This window comes from Diadema setosum, chromosome 10, assembly GCF_964275005.1.
Source record: "Diadema setosum chromosome 10, eeDiaSeto1, whole genome shotgun sequence".
Lineage (NCBI taxonomy): Eukaryota > Metazoa > Echinodermata > Echinoidea > Diadematoida > Diadematidae > Diadema > Diadema setosum.
The window spans coordinates 17885216-17909053 of record NC_092694.1 but is presented as its reverse complement, the minus strand read 5'-3'; the positions used below and the strand labels follow the sequence as shown (position 1 = coordinate 17909053).

The following is a 23838-nucleotide window of genomic DNA, read 5'->3' as shown; positions in this document are numbered from 1 at the left end:
GGCCCAAGGGAGAGACTTACCACCTGAATGGACGGCAGGGGCACAGGAGAACTTTCTTCTACATACCAGGTACAGTAGACTCCTGTTATCATAAAGTCCTCGGGACCAGCAATTTTCTTTCATTATATCGAAACTTCATCGAAATTTCGTTATAACCAATTGAACAAACAATAAAAATACATAGAGTTGATAATGTAGCGGCCCTAAATTATATTTTGTTGTAACCAGAATTTTGTTATAATCATGCTCTTTAAAGCGGGAGTGCACTGTATTATGATCAAGAAAGCTGGCGAGAGTAGTGAGGAGTCATACCACAAGAGATCAACAGGAGCAGAAGATAAAATTTCACTACATTTAAAATGATATACAAATGCACACATTTAATTTGCAGCTAAAATCATTTGAACCTAGAAAAACAGGGAAAAAAAAACAACATTCGATGAGCAGAAAAAACACACAAAAAAGGGAAGTGAAAGTTCAGACCAAGACTACCTGTTTCTCTGTTATTTCTAGAACAGGAAATGAAAAGCAGACCACAGCAATAATGTCTGTAAAATGAGACCAGACTTCCGAGAATACACAATATCTGCTGTTGCAATCAATTTGACATCAATTAACTCGGATAGGGGAAAAAAATCTGGGAAATGTACAAGCGGCTCTTGCCAAATTACATACCAGAACTTTAGTAACTTGAACAGCATATCTCAAATCTAAAGTTCAAAAACTTCAAATAGTAATCATATTACTTTTTTCAAGCACTGTGGTGTATTCATTATAGGGTTTGTGCACGGCTACACACATGTCGTTGTACAGTGTATGAAATAAACCCTGATAAATCATAGTTTTATCAATTTGCAACAGAACAGTAAACAGGATGCATTTGAAATGAAAAACGTGCAACTAGATGGAATCAAGTTCTGTAAAGCAAGAAATGTTCGCGGCATGAAATTTTTGCGAATGTGCCACGGGCATTCAATGCAAATAGTGTACCGGTAGACAAAAACTTTCAATGTGCACTTCAATTTAATAGCAAATCTTGGCTCTGCAAAATTCCCGATATTGAAATGCATGCCAACATTTCTGGTTTTACAGTGTGAAAGAATATAAGTGTGTGCATTCAAAATAGTTCATGTTTAATTTTGGAGACCCCCCCCCCCCCACCAACAACAGGTGCCTTTTTAAGATGCGATTATGGAGCTTTAGATTTTCATGACACAGATATTCAAAGAGACAAATTGCTTATGAAAATTGTTCTCGCATCGTCTGAGCTTTCACAATGCATTCTGGACAATTTTTGCATCTGCTCAATTCATGACACCAAGAGCTACTTGGTGCACTGATCATATGGGGATGCCATTATACTTCTTTTTTTTTTTTTATAGGTTGCGTCTTTGCATAATCTAAAGCTACTACTGGCAACAAACTCAAATTCAAACCTGTTTAAACCCCTGAAATAGATACTTTGTTGTTGTTGCTGTAAATGTCACCTTTGGTAAAACACTTTCCTACTTTTAACTATGAATTGTCCACAGAAAAAGCTTAAGTTTATCATGCAGAACAATGCATATACAATGTATTGAAGGAGGAGGTGGATAGAAAATTCTGTGAAAAAAATGCATGTCAGAGGAATATGTACAGTGTACAAGTGTACAACTGAAATAGTGTTCAACTACATGTACAATGTACAATGTAATTTTGTGTTAATGGTGACCAACTTTAAAATGGACATTTCAATACTGGTAATAAATAGTGTGATTTTAGCACTTCTTGATTTTAATAGTGCATTGTGTAGACTAGGAGATCAAAGCTGCATCATCGTTATTGCTTTTTATTATTCATATTGTACGCAGAATTCTCCTCTAATACTGCTGCTAACACTACTGAAATTCACTGAATTCTTGGAATCTTCTGTGGAAAGCCATAAAGAAACAAAGAATTTCCATCTTTCAGGAATGCATAAAATCAATAATGTGACATGATATAAATTTCCAAGTAACTTCATAATGATAGTACAGTTGAACCTCTCTTATCCGGCCTCCCTTTATCCGGATCTCTCTATTATACGGACGCAATCTCGCCGTGTTTTTTTTTTTTTTTTTTTTTTTTTTTTTGAAATAATTACGGGAGGAAAGGGGGATTCCCAACTCCTTGAGAACTCCTACACAAACACACATGAATTACATATTACTTCCAACATGAACATTCACCTCTAGTTTGGGGTCTGTTACTGAGTGTAACAATGAAAAGGTTGCAGTATACACATTACTACATGTGGTACTACAATGGGCTACATCATTACATGTGTATGTATGTATAAAGCATTGAGTCTCCCGTATCCGGCCAAATCCCTTATCCGGATGAGCCCCGGTCCTGACTTGTCCGGATACGAGAGGTTCAACTGTACTGTCTTCATGTACTATAAAAATGTATTGATGTTCAAATGGTCAAACGTCAAATGTTTGTACAACTTCAAGTGATCCTTTTCTAATACCTCAGATGTTTTGATGTAAAAATGAATTTTCATGTCTATGTGTAACTATAACCAAATGAGTGAATGCCATGAGGATATGTCACATTCATTTCCTTGAGAAAAAAAAAGTATATTTTTACAGTAATAAGGTTGATTACAAGTGATAGATGGTGGCCACCAACTGCTTTCTCAGAAGTTTTCTCAAAGGCAAAGCGATGACAGAAGAGTCCTACAAAACCACCCACCTACAGTACAACAGTTGAACACCGTAACTCTCTCTGCATTTACAGTCCAGTGGTCAACAACTTCTACAAGGGGGTTACATTCAAAATGCAACATCCCTACATGTATGTGTGTGTCGTTGTGAGCAGGAAGATGTTCACACATTCTGATACTGCAGTAGTTGTGTGTGTGTGTGCTAATACATGTAGTTGCTACTTAAGAATAATTGAGATGCGTATCAGATTCATATTCTTACCAGTAATAAAATAGTTTCCTTCCTTGTACTGTATTCTATTCAATCAAAAGTAAGATGACTCTGAACGATGAGAATAGAAAAACCAAGAGACCAGTGGGTGTGGTGCTCACTTGTGTTTCACACATCACCTTCAAAACATTCAATTTACCCAGGATGCAAAAGTGGAAATTTTTGAGAATTCTGCACAACCAGAAACTAGTGCGAAAATAAAAGTATGCAAATATTTTTGCTCATCTTACCCAAACTAGCACGAAAAATTACTCATGCAAAAAATGTTGAGATTTGGGGATTGCTGCAGGCCCTCAAGGCAAAACCATCCTAATTGTCTGAACTGATATCCTTTCTTGCACTAATGATTCCTGCAAAGCCTCATTTGAGTGCCTAGAGCATTTAATCAGAATGAAAAATGGCACTATAGAAATTGTTATTATTTAAAAAAAAAAAAATATACAAATTTGGGTGTATTTTGGGACCAACTCGAGGGCCACCTTTGTTGCCATACTGCCACATCCACACTAAGATTTCTTCCCCGTTTAATAACTCCTGCCAAGTTTGGTAAAAGGTAACCATTAATCACCAAAAAGATGGAGAAGTAAAATTATAAAAATGAGCAAATTTTAATAGGTTACATCGATGTTAGTGCCCAATCTAGGGTCATCATGATGGCTACCCCCATCAGAAACTATTGATCCCCTTCCCTCATGATTCTTGGCAGGTGCAGTCAAAACCTACTCATCCACTTTTACAATGTAGGAAGATGGTAATGTTGTATTTGAGCATGCTAATCAGGTGATTCTGGGTTTTGGGCTCTGCCCCCAGGAGACCCTCACTACATCATTTATACTTGTACACAGCTATTGAGCTACACGTGTATTTCCCACCTCCTCCCTCCTCATAATACCATCAAGTTTCAAGGAGATGAAGACGTGACAGATAAAATATTCATGAAACACTTTCATCTACATCGTAATTTGGGATACGTTGTAGTTGGGGGCCTGCCCATAGGGGATCATTACCACAATTTTAACAAGCTGTGCTCTCTTTTCCTCGATGATGATCCCTTACAAGTTTGATCAAAATCCACGATAAAGAGGAAAAAGAAAATGCAAAGCTGTATGAAAATTGACAAATATTGCATATTTGGGCTCTATGATTATCCCACAGGCCCCCTATTATGCACTATCACCACTTGAATATGATCCCCTCCTTCCACTGATGATTCCTTCAAAGGCTTGGTCAATATCCTACACCCAGTTTACCAGAAGATGAAAGATTTCAACAAATCAAGAAAGTTGGATAATTTGGGATATTTTGGCCTTAAAGGGATCTATGTGACCCTGCACCTCAAAACAAACAAAAAGTCGCCAGACATGAATTTTTAGTTAAGACCATATTCTGAAAGAGCAGACTTTAAGCTTTAAAATGATGTATAACTCAAATCAAATGGACTCTCCTAACCTATCTAAATGTTGGAAAGAAAGCACAAACTCAGGAAAAGTGTGAACTGAGAAAAGAGGCTCTGAAGTACAGTGTCTATTCAAGCGCTTAATCTTTACCAAACCGTGCCGGCTGTGCGACGAATGGGACAAAAAACAGGAAGTAAACCACCAGAGTAACAACAATGAAGGGATTATCAGATTAAACTGAAATTAAGCATGCCTCATTAACACATTCTGTCAATAATTAATGCCAACTTTCAAAGCAGTAGCACTATCCTTTCAAAAGTTATTAGAGTTGAAAGTGAAGAGTGTGGACAAGGTTTTTCAGAAATGAAAAAGGGATTCTAGAGACACACTTAATCACACTATTCTACCAAAAATGTTCGAGATAAACTGCTAAAAAAACACACTATTCTACCCGTTTTATGATACCAAATTTTAGCATAATGTAAAAGAAGACCCGCTCTTTCAGAAAACATGGAAAAGTCAAGTTTGGCTAGGTTGACCCATTTCACTTTATTTTCAGTCCTCACGCAAAATCAGTGTGTGCGACTTTATGTTCGTTTTGAGGTGCACAGTCACATATAGTTTTGGTTGAGACCTAACTTCAGGTTTTTAACATTTTTTTCTTGTGTGTGTGTGAGATGAGAAACCTCTTATGAAATATGAAAGAGCATGTAATTCCACGAGGAATTTAACATTTATTTGATGAAAATTGGTTTTGAAGTGGCTGAGATATCCCAAACAGAGCGATCCTCGTAGAATATGGGACCCACCCTTTATAACGATTGCTTCGTTTTACTTTGTTTTTGGATGTTATAGCCATTCCAAACCCAATTTTCTTCAAATTAAAGAGACTGTACAGTACTGGTCGAGGTGGGGATTCATGTTTTAAACATTCCTAAGTGAGATAATGAGAAACCTCTCATGAAATATGAAAGAGCATGTAATTTTAAGAAGGATTCAACGTTTATTTGATGAAAATTTGTCTTCAAATGGCTGAGATATCCAAAAAAGTGAAAATAATAAAAGGCGACAGGCCACACCTTTCATTAGGATCTCTTTGTTTCACCTTGTTTTTGGATATCTCAACCATTTCAAAACCGATTTTCATCAAATAAACTTTTAATACCCATTAGAATTGCATGCTCTTTGACATCTCATAGAGTGGTTTCTGAATATCTCACAAAACGGTAAAAGCTAAATCCTCACCTCGACCAGAACTGTACACACCCTTTAACTTTGAATTCCTCGTAAGATGGTATGCTCTGTACTGTTTCAAAAGAGTTTTCTTGGTACCTCGCAAAAAAGTTAAAAGCCCAATTCTCATCTCCACTAGCCTTTTATCAAGGCCCTCTCGCTGTATGGTAAAGAGAGCCCAGCTGAGTGGGGTTGCGCGAGGGCCTTTTGAGATTTGCTTCGCATCGTTCTGTTAGCCCTTTGAATTACTGACTTTTGCTCCCCAATTTCGGGAGCAAAAGTCGACCAATCAGCGTGTCCGTCTGCTCGAACCCGATTTGAATACAGCGAATGCACGCCACAGACCTCCGTGGGTGGTCAGTGATGCATGCGAATGGGCATGACAACACCAAGGCTGAGGATTTGGGGACCGCGCCTTTCTATTGCCCAGCGGGAACTTGTTAATATGAATATTCTCGTAAGGGTTCACATGTCATGAATAATAATGTGTGAAGCAGATCTCAAAAGGCCCTTGCGCTGTCACGCTCAGCTGGGCTCGCTTCGCTCGCCCATTACAGAAAGAGGGCCTTGACAAAAGGCTACATCTCCATCAATACTGAAAATTGGTGTAAATACTCAATCTTGAGTGATACACGCCATTAAAATCAAAACAACAACAACAACTGTACCATCCCTTTAACCACTGTATTGGAGATCCCCTGGGGGCACCACCAACATATTCATTCAAACTCCTCCCCAGGTTTGGTCATTTTCCAGCCAACAGTTTTCAAGAAAATGAAAGTGGGAAAAGTGTAAGCATGACGAGCAAAGGATGTCGCAAGGGTAATGATTGCAATATAGTGTTGTACATTGTAGTTCACTTGAGCCATTTGGCTCAGGTGAGCAACAAATGTACAAACCATATCATTTTGTTGTGAGTTTATACACAAGCACATCAAAAAAAGACCAAACATTTAAAATCAGGCTGAAGAATGCGAAACAGACAGGGGAAATAAAAATTAATCAATATTAAGGTGTGTGTAAGTCTGCCATTTATGTGTGCATGTACAGTGAGTGTGCCAATTCTTTGTGGTACACTGTATTGTACAACGTGTATTGTATTGGTTTGTGTATTGGTGCATTCATGTGTGTGGATGAGAGTTTAGGTGTACCCTGGAAATTATGGGTAAGGAATTGTAATGTAGATTTTTATACAAAAGGAAAATAGAACGAGTAAAGGAAGCCAAAATCCTTGAGCATTCATGTGGGTGGGTGAGGTGCTGTTTTGAAGAGGTATTCCAGTCCAGTTTAGTCTGATCATTTAAGAGTCACATTTTACAAGAACAACAGTTACAATGGTAGAATTTCATCAAAATCGGATAAAAATTAGGGAAGTTATGAAATTGTGAAGTTTTGCTTCACAATTTCTTGTACGGTATGCATACGAGTGAGCTGATGATGTCATCACCTAACAATTTTCCACTGATTGTGCAGTGCATGAAAAAGTAACAAAAATTGTGAGAGGATGACATCTTCACTTTCACTATTTGTGCATTTATTTTGACTGTTGAAGAACCATTTCATGAAAAATTAGTGATCTTCAAAATGTAATAACTTTCTTATTTTTCATCTGATTTTGATTAAATTTTTTTGTTGTTGCACTAAGAAAATGTAGTCTTTTTTCAGACTATAAAGAGGTTTCAGCTGCACCGGAATTCTCCTTTAAACAAGCAAGAACCGTTTCATGAAAAATTAGTGAACTTCAAAATGTTGTAACTTCCTTCTTTTTCATCTGATTTTTATCAAATTTTTATTGTTGCACAAAGAAAGTTTTGTCTTCTTTTCAGACTAGGCTATAAAAAGGTTTCAGCTGCGCTGGAATTCTCAGGCACGTAGCAGTCTGTGTAGTATGCATGATATTGGGTTCTAACAGAGACTCCAACTCTCCCGTTTTCGACGGGAGTCTCCCGCCGAAAGCCCATTTTTGCACAATCTCCCATTCTCCTGTTTGAGATTTGATTTCTCCCGCCCTGGCTCTGTGTCTCCCGGTGGAAAGGATTTCTTACTTATTTCTATCGTATGTTGAAAAAATAAGCCTTAGATAGCACCGGAGAACATCTAGAATCCTAGGAACTTCGCGCTTCGCACACATCAACTTGGAGTCTCCCGTTTGCTAGGGGTTTCAGGCGGGAGAATCTCCAGATCAGAAGGTGCTTGGGGTTGGAGTCTCTGTTCTAAGCAAAAATTTTTAAAGTTATCAGGTTCCAAACATGCACCCAAAAGCATTTAACTTTGATGTTCAACAGTAAAAACACCACTTTTGGTGACCATGTGCGCAATAACTGGTAGTAAGATCCGTACCATGGCATAATAATACAATGTACATTATGCACGTTACAGCCATAAAGTTCTTCCAATTTACAGAAAGTGAGCCATGTAACTCATCTAACTTGGCTGCAGCAGTCAATCAAAAATGGTAAATTTTATTTTAAATTGGTTGTTGGTTGTCAAGGGAGGCTGTATCTTAGCTAGCACTAGCACCGAGCTTAAAATCACTCAGTCCTTAAGCTTGTGTCATTGCTAACATTTAACATGTTTTAATTGTTCAGCAACACTCACTAGTCTTTTTGAAAATCTTATACTCACTCTCAACTGTAATGAGAGAATATACTCTACCTACAATTCATCTTCCTCCTAGTGTAGGCCTAGATGTTGACTGTCTACCACAAAGCAACTTGCCAGCAAGAATTTGGTAAGAGTTCCATATGTACCCACCCCCCACTAAAAGTGAAAATAAAAATTAAGTGATATGTATTTTATAAGTAAATTTACTAAAAAATGATTGAATTTAAATTAGAGTCATTACTAGGTGGCTTTAGGGTTTTAGAGAGTAAAAGCCTCTAACCACTGTTAGATGATGGTTAGGGTAACATTGATCTTGGCGTCCTAGTCTACAGCTGTAGGGTAACATTAACCCCAGGGCGCTCCTTGTACAATGTACACAGTTATACTGTGGGAGTGCCCCCGAGTCAAAAGAGTGCTATCTCTGTACAATGAAAAAGAAACACAAATTTTCGCGCCTCTGTAAGTTTCGTATATCACCAGCAAAAGGCTTACTTTTATAATATACGTTTCTTCCCTAATTAATACGATACTGTATCCTCCAGTGTGTGTGCAAGCTCACTCTGAAAATCTCACAGCTAACGCGCTGTTTCTTTGTTCTGGATACGGTGATTATGTGATGTGACGTCGTGTCGCGGGATTCCAGAAAAAGCGCCCAAAGGTTAGCGGACGGCGGAATTGACGAAGAAAGTCATACCTAAAAAGTGATTAGTTTGCTAACAAACTGGAGTACCCACCTACTCTATCAGCGTGGAATAGTATTTGGAATATATGCACAAGATTGGGTTCATAGTACTGATTTTATTTTTCTTGTTACAAATTTTTGTAAAAAGATGTCAGACTTCAACTTCACAAGGCTGATTCGTGCACGGAGAGGTGTGAGCCAAAGAAAAAAGCACCAAAAATATTTAGTCGGATCAGGCCGCTAGGTGCGGCAGCCTTGCACTGAGCGAACCCGCTGGCACCCGTGTTTCGATGGGTCGCTGTGAATCGGTTGATTAAAACTCGATTGTTGTAAAAAAAAAAAGAAGACAGAATTTTTTTCTTCTTTTCATCATGGATAGTGGACATGTGTGTATAACAAAAAATCACCGTGCAAAGTTGCGACAATTATGTCAGATGTGAGATGAATAAAAAGTAAACAGGGAACTTCACGAGTCTCTCTCCCCGGGAGCGTCTTGATGAGGCTCTCCGGAGACCTTGTGAGGCGGAGGAGTGCTCGTACGGGGGAGCAGGCCTCATGAACGGGTTTCCCGGACTGGCATTGGTGATATGCATGAGAGTCGCGATGCTTTTAGCCTTTGAACAAGGCCCTTTCGCTGCGCGCTGTGTAGTGTTGAGCGAAAGGGGGGCGAGCGTAAGGGTTCGAGTGAAACGCGCCCACACACACCAGCAGAGAGCAATCGGGCGCCACACGATGTCGCACAGTAAGAGTGCCTGGTCAAAAGGCTACACTGCTACTAAATAAATAACAACAGCGACCAGCAGCCCCATACGCATAGCGTAATGGGGCTGCGGACTGTAGCATTCAGGATCATGACAGGGTAGTATCGCAGACAAATATCAACTTAAAATCGAAAAATTTCTTCAATTTGAAGACTTACCTGTAAAGTTGAAGTATTGACAACAGGGTTCGTGCAACGTTTAAATTGGTTCTGTCAATAGTCCCTTTCTGTTCGAATTGATGACTTAATGTGACTCGGTCGAGAGGAACCTGGGAGAGCTACACTGAATTGACGGCCAGCGCATGCGCACACAGACATCTTATCCAGTCAATGGATTTGAAATTTGTGCGCATGTGATGTGTGCACATGCGCTGGCTGTCAATTCAGTATAGCTCTCCCAGGTTCCTCTCGACCGAGTCACATTAAGTCATCAATGCGAACAGAAAGGGACTATTGACAGAACCAAATGTCGCACGAACCCTGTTGTCAATACTTTAACTTCACTGGTAAGTCTTCAAATTGAACAAAATTTTCGATTTTACGTTGATATTTGTCCGCAATACTACCCTGTCATGATCCTGAATGCTACAGTCCACAGCCCCATTACGCTATGCGTATGGGGCTGCTGGTCGCAGTTACACTGCTACCAACTTGCAGCCTCTGCCGCGCAAGTGCAGAGGCTTCAAATCCGCCCTACAGAGCAGTTGTTCTCACAGTTCCCTTTTGACCAAATCATTTAAACTTTAAAGTCATCGATTTGGAACAAAACGGACTATTAGTATTAGCGGAACCAAACATTCCACGTATCCTGGTGTCAATAGTACTACTACTAGTGTTTAAACGTTGTAAACGACCATCGCCTTTGACAGCAAGACCACAAAAATGTCTTTTAGTTTGTTTGATTTTAACAGTAATACCACCCACCTATATCGTATTTTGCTGATGGTTGAGTTGAATTTGGTGTTTTGTTGGTATCCAAACCTTATTGTTGAATTTTTCGGAGTAGATTGTGCGATGATTCACAAAATCAACGAACTACCACGAACGCTCAACCCGAGGTACCGTGGTAGCATTTTACGTACGCCCGTGCGTTTCTTGTGTTACATAAAGCTTGTCGTCTTGTACGTACATGTATTTCCGCGCATGCTGCTCTCATGATTTGACGTCACTTCCGCTCCGACTAGCTCATTCACTTCTGCTCTGACTAGCTACGTTGTAGTATGTAGGAGAGTGATTGCTATTCAATAACACGCAGAAGATGTGAGTGAAGCAATACGGACGCTTACAGACCTGAATTTAAGGATGGATTTCGGTTTAGTTTTCCACGATTAATAAAGATATTCACGAAGGAAACGTACACCCACCGCTGAAAATAACAACGTCTGCGAAGGAGTAGAGGTGCAGCCGCTGTCGCTTTGCGACAGCGGCTGCATGTAGTTACATCAGGATGTATTCAAATTGACGCATTTTTTAGTATTTAAGTTGAAATTCAACCGGGATTGGCTGTAGAGAGGTGTTCTAGGATAGGTCTTCCCAGATCCCTGATCCTACATTACAATGCACAGCCCGAACACTTCGCGTTCAGGGGGGTGTTACATCAATTTAGTCAGAGACTGGCAACTTGTAACGTACCTAACGTCAATTACCGTATGGTCGCCACTTGTGTGTAATTCTTGTGCACGTCCGGGCAGGCGAACTAATATCGGCACTGAATTAGTTCGCCGCCCCTAGCCGGCCACATATTATTAGCGTGTGTGTTATACATACGCTTCAATGAAGGAGGCATTGTCGGTCACCGCGTTTGAAAATCTCCCTCAATCTGCCACCTGAAATCCATTCTAAATCAAAAACATCCTCGCATTAAAAATGGTTTTATCACCTGTTACATATGGTAAAATATATTTTGATTAAAATTATGTGTTTTTACGGAGGAAAAAGGTGAATTACGAATGTATTTTGAGAGTGGTGAAAATCCGTCGCCCAACCTGATCTCCGATCGCGGCGCGCGTTACAATTACATGCGATGTGAATGTCTGGCGACCTTACCGCAGTGGCGACCATAGCTCAAAGGATTAAAGTGATAGTTGCAATTGAAGGCATAGAATTTTATCTAGTTCCCTTTGTCTTTCAAAATTAGTAAAAAATAGTCACTTAAGTATGCACCAGATCGCATCATTAAGAGCAAATAATAAAAAAAAAAAAACTCCCTACCATGGGAGGGCGGACACCCCCCTCGTTCGCACGCGCATGCGCGCGAGCGCCTAGACGCCGAGTCACGAAAATCTCACTCATAAAAATTTTTTGAACTTGGCATCTCTGTAATTGACGTTAGGCCTAACATAAGGACCCCGGACTTCCGGAGTCCTAAGTTAGAGACCTGAGCTGAGGCTAAGAATCAGAAGTTCCAAGATGAGAATATAGGTCCTAAGTCTATAAAATTAGATAGGTTAGCATGGCCATGGTTAGTGCTGGGGGTAAATTTAAATTTACATTTTAAGTTCAATAAGAAACTCTTTCCAAGAACTTAGATATTATAGCAAAATAAACCCCTCTAGCAGGCTCCCAGCTGCGATGGTGGTTTCCTTTATTTCTGTGCTCAGGCTCGGCTCGGACCGGAAGAAAGAGTATTAAACCGTTAGAGACAATAGAGTTGTACTGCAGTCCTTTTTGCGCTGCGCGCTGGCATGCTGCGGACTTCGAGCCCCGGGGATGGGCTGACGTCCGGCGTCCGTCCTGCACACGGTTAGATCGAGCTCGCTACTACTCTAGTAGAGTATGTAGCTGTGTTGTGTGGGTTGCATATGGGCAGGCAGAGAGACGCCAGCTCTAACGTTAGCTAGCTAGCTGTATGTGCACACATTACACGAGTCTGATTGCGATCGATGGAGATGACGGGCAACCTGCAGAGGAAAATATATCTTACAAAGAATTTACCAAGGCTACAGATATAAAAACGTACACAAGGAATATACTCACCGCAAAGTGTAAACTCTCCAAGTTGTTAACCGATCAACCAGAAATTCGCTCTTGGAATTAAGGGCTCTTGTTCAGCTGACAGGTCGTATATGTAGGAGATCGAGAGTAGTCGTTCGATCGTGCAGATTGTACACAGTTCGCAAAAAGCATGCATTCAACTGCATTGCGGCACTGACACACGTATGGATGTGTGTATGCATACACACGAGAACCTTGCTTGCAAAATTATACATCACGAAGATCAAGAGAGACTACTTCCGACTTCGTCCTTGGCAGGAATGATGGGAAGACTTTCAAAATGTCAGCCTCCATGGACACCAGCAACGCTGTCAGCGTGGACAATCTGTTGAGATTTCTTAATTTCTTCTGCGTAGCACCATGCCTTTTCGCAAAAGTGCCACAGATGAGAAATGTTATTGTAGCAAGGAGTGCAAAGGGACTAAGTTTCAACGGTGCATTGATGGAGACAGTTGTGTAAGATATTCTAACAGTAAAACACTTCCAATTCCATTCTCTTCAATTTCACAATCAAATCAAATGGCTAATTAGAACGAATGCCAATAATGCATGCCGCATGCGCATGCCGAGTGTGTGTGTAGCCCCTTGACCGACAAGTAAATTTATCAGGACAGTGGTACATTGTATGTCTAATTCCGCTAAAAACATCTCATTTATAGTAAATTTTAATGACATTTGCTGGGTCAGTTTTTCGAAAAACTGATCTAGAATCTATTGACGTGAGTATTGTAAACATGGTAAATGAGAAGTTTTTCGCGGAATTAGACATCATGGGCCTAAAGTTACTTGTCGGTCAATGGAATGCAGCCCCGGCCGGGCTGAGATGCTCATCCCATCATCATCATTGCCTCAATTTTCCCTCTCTAGGCTCTAACGTTAGACTATAAATTATCAATGATTAAGTCTATATGCTGTGCTGTGCTAGTATGGTTGAGGGGTCTAGATATCGCGCACGAAAATTTGTGATGCTCTTATAATAGAAATTATTCCACAATCGTACCTGAATTTCTCAATAAATATCACGAAAATGCAGAAAAATCACCTCCCAGAATCTCCTGATGATACGATGACAGAGTAGTGCGCTGTCGCCGTTTGTATGTCGGACTTAATTTTATGCGTTCACTTTCTCGGGGTATGTAAAGGTCGCGCAGCTGCCCTATGTAGTTTCATGCGTGAAATTGTCTGCCCCTCTCTAACTTACTCTGTGGCTGTAACGTGCTTCGGCTTTCGTAGAATATTATAAACGATCGATCGAACAAATTACGAATTCTATCGGCTACGATCATACGAACGAGACAAGCGAGACGACACGTCTCGGCTACGACATCCTTAAAAAAGAATTTAAGCCAAGGTAGGTAAATTACAAGGTAAAAAATTGGAAATTTAGTGAAAAATTTGTTCCAAAAAATTGGAAATTTAGTGAAATATTTGTTTGAAATCACAATTTCTTACCTGCTTCCTTCTCATGTTTAGCGGTTGTCAGGTATGTTTATTCCATGGGCGTATCGGCAAATTTTGCGCCTAGTCCTACGCGTAACATTGCTAGCTATACGCAGTTACGCTATGCGCGATCATTAAGTCCCTGCGCGAGACCTAGTAGTACCCTTACTATACTATAGAACTCCTTCCTTCACTAGCTTCAGGGGTTGTGAAATAAACTCGTTTGAAACTGGAGGCCCCCACCTGTGTAAATTTATAGTGAGCTTGAGCGAGGTGCCCGAAATAAACGAATACCGCAGAGATGTCAAGTTCAAAAAACTTTTATGAGTGAGATTTTTATGACTCGGCGTCTCGGCGCTCGCGCGCATGCACACGCGAAAGAGGAGGGTGTCCCCCTCCCATGGTAGGGAGCTTTTTTCAATTATTTAATAGCTCTTAATGATGCTATCTGGTGCATACTTAAGTGACTATTTTTTACTCATTTTGAAAGGCAAAAGGGAAATATACCTTCAATTGCAACTATCACTTTAATCCTTTGAGCTATGCTCCTTATTTTTGGCCCAAATTGCAGACTTCACCAGATGCGTGAGAAAAATGGGTGCCATGCGTGAGATCGTGAGACAGACCCTAAATGCTTGAGTCTCACGCAGAATGCGTGAGACTTGGTAGCTCTGATACCGCCACCCGGTGCACCTGGCTTAAAATTGTTACGAGCGCACTGAACACAAAATTATGCCTGGGACTGTGTTCAGTATCCCTTGAAAAACTTGAAACTTGGCAGGGTCACTCACCACCACAAACAAGCAAAGTGTGGTGAAAAACGAGCAGCTTTTCGCGAAAATATTAAATTTATATCAGGAATGTTATATTAATAAGTATCATCACGGTCACCCGCACGCATCTTTTACGTGCTTGTCTATGGCCATATGGGAGCATCACGGACACCCGCACACGTCTTTTACGTGCTTTGTCTATGGGAGCGTGGGTGGCGAGTTGCGGGCCCCTTCCTTAGCGTGCAACTTTTTCGCATCGTTCTCGTTTGAGGACGATAGCTGCAAATTTCCGGGATCGAACAGTAAATTTGGGGTTCCATTGGAATCTTCAGCATTTTTCCAGTATGTAAAAGGGATTTCATAGAATTTCAGTGACGAAATGTGATTCAAATATGCATAAACATTAATTATGACGAGGTGCGGGTCACGCAAGTATACCCCCGACCGACCCCACACGCTGAGATCGGTTTTTATTTATATTTCATTTAAAACTTTTAGTTTTATTAGTTCTATAAACTTTAGATCTAGTAAATTTATTTTTTTTTTTTTAATGTGTGTGTGTGTGTGTGTGTGGGGGGGGACAATTACTAGTCTACAAGCTCTAACCGGTAATAGCTTGCAGTAATGGATTTCCAAAGGTCCCAATCCCGTCGCGTGTTTGAGTGAGAAGTTAGATGGCGGGGGGGGGGGGGGGGGGGGGGGGGGGATGGGGGAGGGGGGGAGGGGGGATATGCATACATTAACCTTAATATACATGTAACTGCATTCTGAATCTGAAAGAGATATTAATAGAGTGAAGTGGTCTTTCACTGTGGTAGTAAAACAAAATTATGTGGGATTTTCTCTGGTGTCTATTTTTTTCTTTTTATTGCCCTAAAACACAGTCGTAGTGAATGATGCATTCTAATGCATGAAGTGTAAAATTTCCTCTTTTTTTTTTTCATAAGTGGTGTCTATGTCAACCAGGCCCTAACTAACCATGTACACTGTAGTTACCTACCATGTCTACTTATCCAGTAGGACCAGGGATGCTACTGGCACCGAAACTTGAAAAATTTGTTAATTTACTTTTGAATTGATTGTCCGAGTTTCCTGTTTAAATCATCCTCCGATGTGTGCTACTGGCAATATTGCTGAGACACTTTCACGCAATCCACATTTTTATTTTTAATATACATATATGTAGGCTTAAAGGGGCTGTACAGTACTGGTCAAGGTGCGGATTCATGCTTTGAACATTCCTAAGTGAGATAAGAAACCTCCTATGAAATATGAAAGAGCATGCAATTTTAAGAAGAATTCAACGTTTATTTGGTGAAAATCGGCTGCCAAATGGCTGAGATATCCAAAAAACTGCTAATAATAAAAGGCGACATGCCACAACTTTATTAGGATCTCTTTGTTTCACCTTGTTTTTGGATATCTCAGCCATTTCAAAACCGATTTTCATCGAATAAACTTTAGATACCCCATAGAACCACATGCTCTTTGACATCCCATAGAGTGGTTTCTGAATATCTCGAAAACCGTTAAAAGCTAAATCCTCACCTCGACCAGAACTGTACACACCCTTTAAATTTGGTGTGTCCTGAGCTGTAAGCGTAATACCCATTACCACTGAGTTGTTCTCGATCTTGTTTGATCTTGCCTCCCCTTTCATCTATGATCTATCCTTCACAGGTTGGCCACACTTTTAAAAGCCTCTAGATCTGTTAAAGATAGAGGGATAATCCAATTCCTCACCCTGCATTTATTGCCATTCCTTTATGTTTGCTTAACACTCCTTTGCTCTATTCCCTGTCCATACCTGATTGGCTCCCTACTTTTGACACCAACCTACTCCTTATTGTTTTCAGTGCTTTATGTCTCTAGCCCCTCACAGTCACAGGTAATACATGTTTGTTGTTGTTGTTGTTGCTGTTGTTGTCTGTAGTCCATGTACATATACATTGTATGTATTATATGTTTATTTTTTAAATATGTGAATTTGTCATTCTGCTATGATCGAAAACTCGGGTCCATTTTGACTCAAATTTATGCCACTGGCTTGATGTATTTGAATGAGCAGTTTTCAGCATTAAATTCATTTGTTTATTTTTTTTTTATTTATTCATTCATTCATTCAGTGTATTCATTTATTTATTTTTGTAAGGTATAGGAGTAGCTAGTTGCAGAAGGCTGCTCAAATTGCCAGAATGGTTCTAAATTTCTTCTTTTTTGTGTGTCAGAATTAGAAGGATAGATTGTATTTATTATTTAAGTTCTATATCATGCTTCTTTTCCAGACATACAGAACTGTACGTGATAACATGTTGATGTGTTTGTTTGATTTTTATATGTTTCCAATAAAAAGAATCATGGTTCATAGATTGTATAAAAGTTCTATATCATGCTTCTTTTCCAGACATACCTGATAATGTGCTTGTTTGTTTGCTTGTTTGGTTTTCATTTGTTTCCAACAAAGAGAATCATGGTTCCCAAGCACAGACCTGTCAGTGAATCAACTGTATGTCCTAATTAGTATTAAAAAAAAAAAAAGAAAACTTTCATGCAGTCCCTCAATTTCTACAGAATTTTGATAATGTGAAAGTTAATTTGTAATGAATGATTTCAGCCTTTCATCCTTTGTATTTCATTTTCTACATGTAGGTACATGGTAGGCCTGCTGTACCACTTCACAAATCTATTCCCTGTGATGGCCTTTGCAGAGTATATTGCTCTGGAAATTCAAGGTAAGAATTAATGAAAGCCAAGGTTAGGGTGTATGAGAATCATAGCTTCTCTAATTGATTAATCAAAATTAGGAGAAATACATCAGAGATAATATGTCCCTCTGCCTCTGAGAATTTGATATCAGATTTGATGCATAGCATAGCCAGACAGCCACCAGACAGCTATATTATTGAGTACAACAGTGGTATACATAATGTATGCTTCCTGCATTGTTTCTTACATTCATTCATCTGTGATCTTTATCTCTGTGATTATTATTAAATTAGTATTATTATTGTTGTTATTATTATTATTATTATTATTATTATTATTTTATTATTATTATTATTATTATTATTATTATTATTATTATTATTATTATTATTATTATTATTATTATCATTATTATTATTAATTATTGATTATTATTAATTATTCTTATTGTAGTTGTTGTTCTTAGTTGTTGTCGTCATTGCCGTCCTTATCATTACTGTCATTAAAAATTAAGTATAGACTTGACCATAAATACTGATGCCCTGTCAAGAGAGCTGCAAGGCTAGTGCCAAAGTTTTTGTGCTGTACAGTGCAAGACTGAGGTTAAAACAGTAAGCTATGGTGTAATCACCAGTGTGGAAGAATCAGGAGGTTATACCACACAAGCATGTTTTAGTTTTAAATAATTTAAGTAATGTGACAGGCAAGCATGCTGTGAGAAGGTTGGCAGTTCATACAGAATATGATGCTTCTACCTGACAGTGTCATGCAAGTAATTATGAGTGATGATCAAAAGAAAATATACTATGTATGGTTCCTTGTGCCCTTCATGGGATGCCAACTATACTGTAGCTTATCTAATGTTATAGATCTCTGATATAAACTTTGATTTGTTCTAAATTCATATTGCATTATATCACATGCACCAACCTACAAACTATTGTAGTAGGTACAGTTGCATCTTGTTTGTAGTAGAACAGATGTGTATGTATTCTATGCCTCTGCTTTTGTTCACAAGGACCTGTTAGCTAGTAGTCTATTGGTGGAGATGAGGATAGGGCTTAATTAACTTTTTTGCGAGATACCAAGAAACCACTTATGAAATAATACAGAGCATACCATTCTAAGAGGAATTCAAAGTTTGTTAGATGAAAACCGATTTTGGGATGGCCGAGACAAGTAAAACAAGGCAGTCTTTAAAGGTGGATCCCATCTTTTATTAGGATTGCTCTGTTTTGGATATCTCAGCCATTTAAAAACCATTCTTTTATCAAATAAATGTTGAATACCTCTTGGAATTGCATGCTCTTTCATATTTCCTATTAAAGAGGTTTCTCATTATCTCACTTAAAATGTAAGAAGCCTGAAGCTTTCATGCAATGTTATTAAATCATTTTGCCATTCTTTTCACAGCTCTGCTGATGGTACTACTGATTGTGTATTACAGTGACAACCTTGAATTCAGACTTATACCCATGGCTGCTGTGTATCCTTTCTTGTCTTTGGATAGAACAACACATCAGGCTATGCAATTTATTATTGTGTATTTGTCTGTCAGAGCAAATTGATAAAAGACTGAATGTTACATACATCAGGAATAAAAAGTTAAATAATGTCTAATGGTTTTGTTTCATATGCTGTTGTCATTGGATGAAGTTGTTCCTCATGTCTTGAATACTATGTTATATCATGTTGACATGCTACTAAAAGTGCTTGAAGATACATGTATCCTTTTCTATTTGTAATCTTTTTGTTTTCTGTGCTTTATTTGAAATTGTGCAGCAATACACTGATCATACATGATACTTCTTCAACCATATGTATTGACAGTCACAAGAAGTGTTTTAATAATGGAGCTATGTGGGAAAATGAATATTTCATATCCCTTGTGTACGTACAAATTATACTCTTCATCAAGCAAACAAACTTCCTTAGCCAGAGTTTTGACTTTCCTCAGATTTTTCACATTAGCAGGACTCATAGGGGCTGGTGTCTTCCCGGCATACGTTATTGCATTCCTGTTTGTGAGTATAAAAGACTGCATTTTGTCATATTTCCTTTCCCAATCTTTTAGGTAAAATTTAAAATAAAAACAAATTTATCAAAGTTGAATCATGTTTTTATGTCACTTGACAAACTCACTCATTGAGCTTGTAAGCCTCGAAGTACAAAAATGAATTGGCAGAATGTATGTGTGTATATCATTTACTTGTGTTACAAGTGTCTCCTTCCCTTGTTTTCGTATTTTTACATCTCATTGATCCAAGTATGATTTATGCAAGGCTGCACATTGGCACTGGTCCGATGGTCCCTGACCAGTAATAATCACTGTTTGACCAGTAACTTTTGTCAGAAATGGACTAGTAAAAAATGGAAAAACTGGGTACTAGGTAGTATGTACAGTTTACATACTGGTCTGACAAAAGGGTCGGATCAGTAGGGAAAAAAAAATGGTTAAGTGTGCAGACCTGATTTATGGAATGATATACACATTATCACGTGTGACATCTATGTACTGCATGATGTGTTAACAAGATGTTGTCCGTGTTCATGAGAGGGTGGCTCACTTCAACTGGATAATGCTCCCTACTCTTTGGTAATTTAAATGAATCTTGATCCTTCAAAAATATGGATTTCTCATACACAGGCCCTTTTCTTCTGTGTGTATCATATATATATGTAGAGAGAGTATTCTCTCTTTCTGGAGGAGATGATATAACACTTAAAATTGTTCTGCTTTAGCTCACTGGGCCTCAGTTCAGAGTCTTGATTTCAGTTCAGACTCACTATCATCTGAACCACTTTTCTGATCTATGTCAATCACCAATACATATCCGAATTGAGTACTACATGGCTGGTCAGGCAATGCTGTCACCAGGTCTAATTAAAGGGGTGGTACAGTATTGGTGGAGATGAGAATTGGGCTTTTAACTTTTTGCGAGATACCAAGAAAACACTTATGAAATAGTACAGATCATACTATTTTAAGAGGAACTCAAAGTTTATTTGATGAAAATCGGGTTTGGCATGACTGACACATCCAAAAACAAAGTAAAACAAAGCGATCGTAATACTGTATACGCCAAATATTTCGCGAGGTTTTTATTTTCGCGAATTTCGCGAGTTGGGTGCTATTCGCGAAATTAAAGACACGCGAAAATATTGACTCTGACCCCGATGTGAATGTTACATATGCATGTACATTTTTCCGTTCAGTACAGGACTCCACACTCGCAAATTTAACCACTCGCGAAATCGTCGCGAATTCCCGATTCACGATGATTTAGACTCGCGAAATATACACTGTATGGTGTATACAGTAAAATGTGGGTCCCACACTTTATTAGAATCGCTCTGTTTTGGATATCTCAGCTATTTCAAAACCAAATTTAATCAAATAAACGTTAAATTCCTCATGGAATTACATGCTCTTTCATATTTCATTAGAGGTTTCTCATTATCTCACCCAAAAATGTTAGAAACCTGATATTAGGTCTCAACCAAAACTATACAATCCCTTTAACATTGTCATTTTCCATATTTTTCCCCTTCCAGTCCTGTAATATGCCTCTGAATGCAAGCAGCAAACTCCTAAACTTCAGTACTATCTACAGGGCCAAGAATTCAGGCTCGGCCAGTTTTACCATGTGGCTTGTACTAGGCCTAACATCAATAGGTAAGTTCATGCATGAATGCACGTCTTGACGTATGAGTCAGTTGAATGTTTGTTGAAGCACAATTCATGTTCTCCAGTGAAACTTTGAATGCGGAAGATAGCAAAGGTTCTGTTATCTCCCTCCATATCTGATGTATACACATTAATGTTTTTATTTGTGACAATTGAAGGGGGCCTCTATAGTATAAGACCACACATTTTGTTTTGTTTTGTTTTTGTATCATTGCGAACTATAGAGCAAGTGATGACCGTACAGTATTTCCTAACTTTGGTGCCTTCTGCATTGTAAAAATGTTTACAAGCATGGAACAATGCTATGAGCACTTCCATTCAATAAAGGAGAGGAAAGTAGTGCCTCCATGTGACCAGATGTACTTTTTGAAACTTAGATGCCATTTGTAGATTACAATACTACTCCTATATGGCTGGTTTTTTTTTCTTTGTTATTTTGTAAGTGATAGTGGTGATATGTGGACTGTAACATGTCTATTTGCATCAAAGTTCTTGTGGACAGGTCAATGTCCGTTTAGTACATGTACATGGACAGGTGTTTACCATAGCACTGTTAGGACAAACTACAGTCTTAAAAGTCTCCAGTGAAAAATACCTGTAATGCACTCATTAGTCAAATGAGGTAAAGATCCTGTACATTGACTCTCTGTTCTTTATTCATTTCTTGCTTTTGTAAACAGGTCGTGTGGTAACTACTGTTCTGACCAAGCCAGACTATTTATGTGAGTACTATTTGCATTCTTTTAATTAGACCTTTTTGATGCATATGTTTCTTGTCCATCCCACAAACTGGTTATCTGTTGATACAAAATCTTTGGTCTGAATTCACAAACATGGTCTAAATCAAAACCATGGTTTGATTTAGTCCGTGGACCAACATATCCGTGGTGCGTTAATTTTTGGATGTCTGTTGGTGTATGAGATCTGTCTCACACATTTGTGAATTCTGGCCATTATGTCCACTGTGACCAGGAATGAATGAATTTTTTTTTTTTTTTTTTATACACAAATTGTAGCAGTGACTGCAGAGCAATAGTTTATCAGATGTCAGTGGTCTATAGCATGAAGAACATGATTATGTGTCGATTCTGTCGGTCCTGGGCTAGGGTTAATTTTTGGTTCATTTAGCTTTCTCTGATCTTTCATTTGTTTCACAGTATATTTATGTTTCACAATAATCTTTTTATCATTCTTTGTGGAACAAGATGTCCATTTTGCTACTATGCTTTAAGTGTTGATTCATTTATACTGTACTAGACATCGCTTTTTGTTTCTGGGAATTACAGTAATCCGGTGGGCCAGATTCAAGTTTCTATTGATTTGATAGATGATGTGTACATAACATTAGTGAACACTGTCCACTCATTCTGGTCAAAGCAAACTGTAAAGATATCAGGAATGAAATCTGGATCAAGTTGCGAATAGCTTCTGTTTACTTGTACTTGTTATGAGCTTGCTTGTAAGCTCTACCACATGCAATCTTGATTCTTCTTTTACTATCAAATTCACGTTGTTTACTTTTTTCTTTTTCTTTATCACCATTTGTTTTCTTTCAGTGATCACGAACTTTACTGTATCAGGTGCTTTAAACTTCCTAGTGTGTGGAGCCATCTTGTATTACCGACCCAGTGAGAAGAAGTTTGAGTAGCGTCAGTGCTCGCTGCCAGCAACGTCTCGGGCCGGTTTTTCCCTCCCATCTTCTCTCTTCCATACAAGCCACTCGACATTCCATCCACATTCTCCTGTATCTTGGCTGCTTACATCACAGTATTGTAAGTGTTATAATGTCAGAAATCCAGAATTGTCATTGTATTTAGTACAAGTTGTCAGGACTGTCCACTCATGTTGAATGTCAATAGGCAGATGCCAGAAGGTGTCTATTTAATGACAAAAGTTTGCAATAATTTTACTTTATGTATAGACTGCATTTGCCATGGCAGGTGACTTGAATTTTCACAGTTGATTGGTGGAAATTGCTCAGTTGTTGCTATGGTTACTTCAGTTAAGCAGGTTTTAATTGTAAACTAAATCATGAAATGGAAATCAGATCTCCTGACTGAGACATCTGAAGAGTTCCTAGAACAAATGTTTAATGTGTCTTTCATCGGCAGTGCTCTCCTGGTTGTCGATTCACTTGTATTCAGCATGACAAGTGTCAAATTCAGGTGTGTAGTGCATCCACAAATCCACCATTCCCACCCACTCGCACATTCAAATGGCTCTACATGTATATTAGGAGTTGACACAGTGATATGTTGTAATGCATTCTATGCTTGTTGTAAGCAAAAATTTGAATGTGATTGTGAATGCTGTTCCATAAAGCATAATGAAACATACCTGTCAAACTTTTGGAATACTGGCATTGTAATATAAGAATGTTTGTGCTGCATGTTGAAGGAATCTGATTATTGTGGCAAAGGTGGAGTAGGGTTTACATTTTGTGCTATACTAGTAACTGTAAATAAGAGTTTAATACTTGAAAATTTTCGTTTATTTTAAAAGCTCTAGAGTTGATAGTCATTTACTTTCTTTCAGTTTACTTAGCACATTGTATAGACTGTACAGGGGACGCAATAGCAGCTTGAACCAGAAAAATTTCTCTAC

At 38.7% G+C, this 23838-nt stretch overlaps 1 protein-coding gene and 1 long non-coding RNA gene across 2 annotated transcripts in view; one reads left to right on the top strand and one right to left on the bottom strand.

Moving 5' to 3' along the window:
• LOC140234189 (uncharacterized) overlaps window positions 1-12708 on the bottom strand; it is a 58195-nt gene extending 45487 nt beyond the window's left edge. Inside the window, exon 1 of the long non-coding RNA XR_011901596.1 lies at window positions 12610-12708. This is a non-coding gene — a long non-coding RNA (uncharacterized lncRNA). The remainder of the gene's footprint in view (window positions 1-12609) is intronic.
• A 199-nt stretch (window positions 12709-12907) lies between these two features.
• LOC140234348 (solute carrier family 66 member 3-like) lies at window positions 12908-23166 on the top strand. The gene is made up of 7 exons (XM_072314406.1): window positions 12908-13083; window positions 17490-17572; window positions 18960-19032; window positions 19504-19570; window positions 21102-21222; window positions 21915-21956; window positions 22791-23166. The coding sequence occupies exons 1-7, from the start codon at window positions 12908-12910 to the stop codon at window positions 22880-22882; spliced, it is 654 nt and encodes a 217-aa protein (XP_072170507.1). The 3' UTR covers window positions 22883-23166.
• Window positions 23167-23838: the final 672 nt, after the last annotated feature.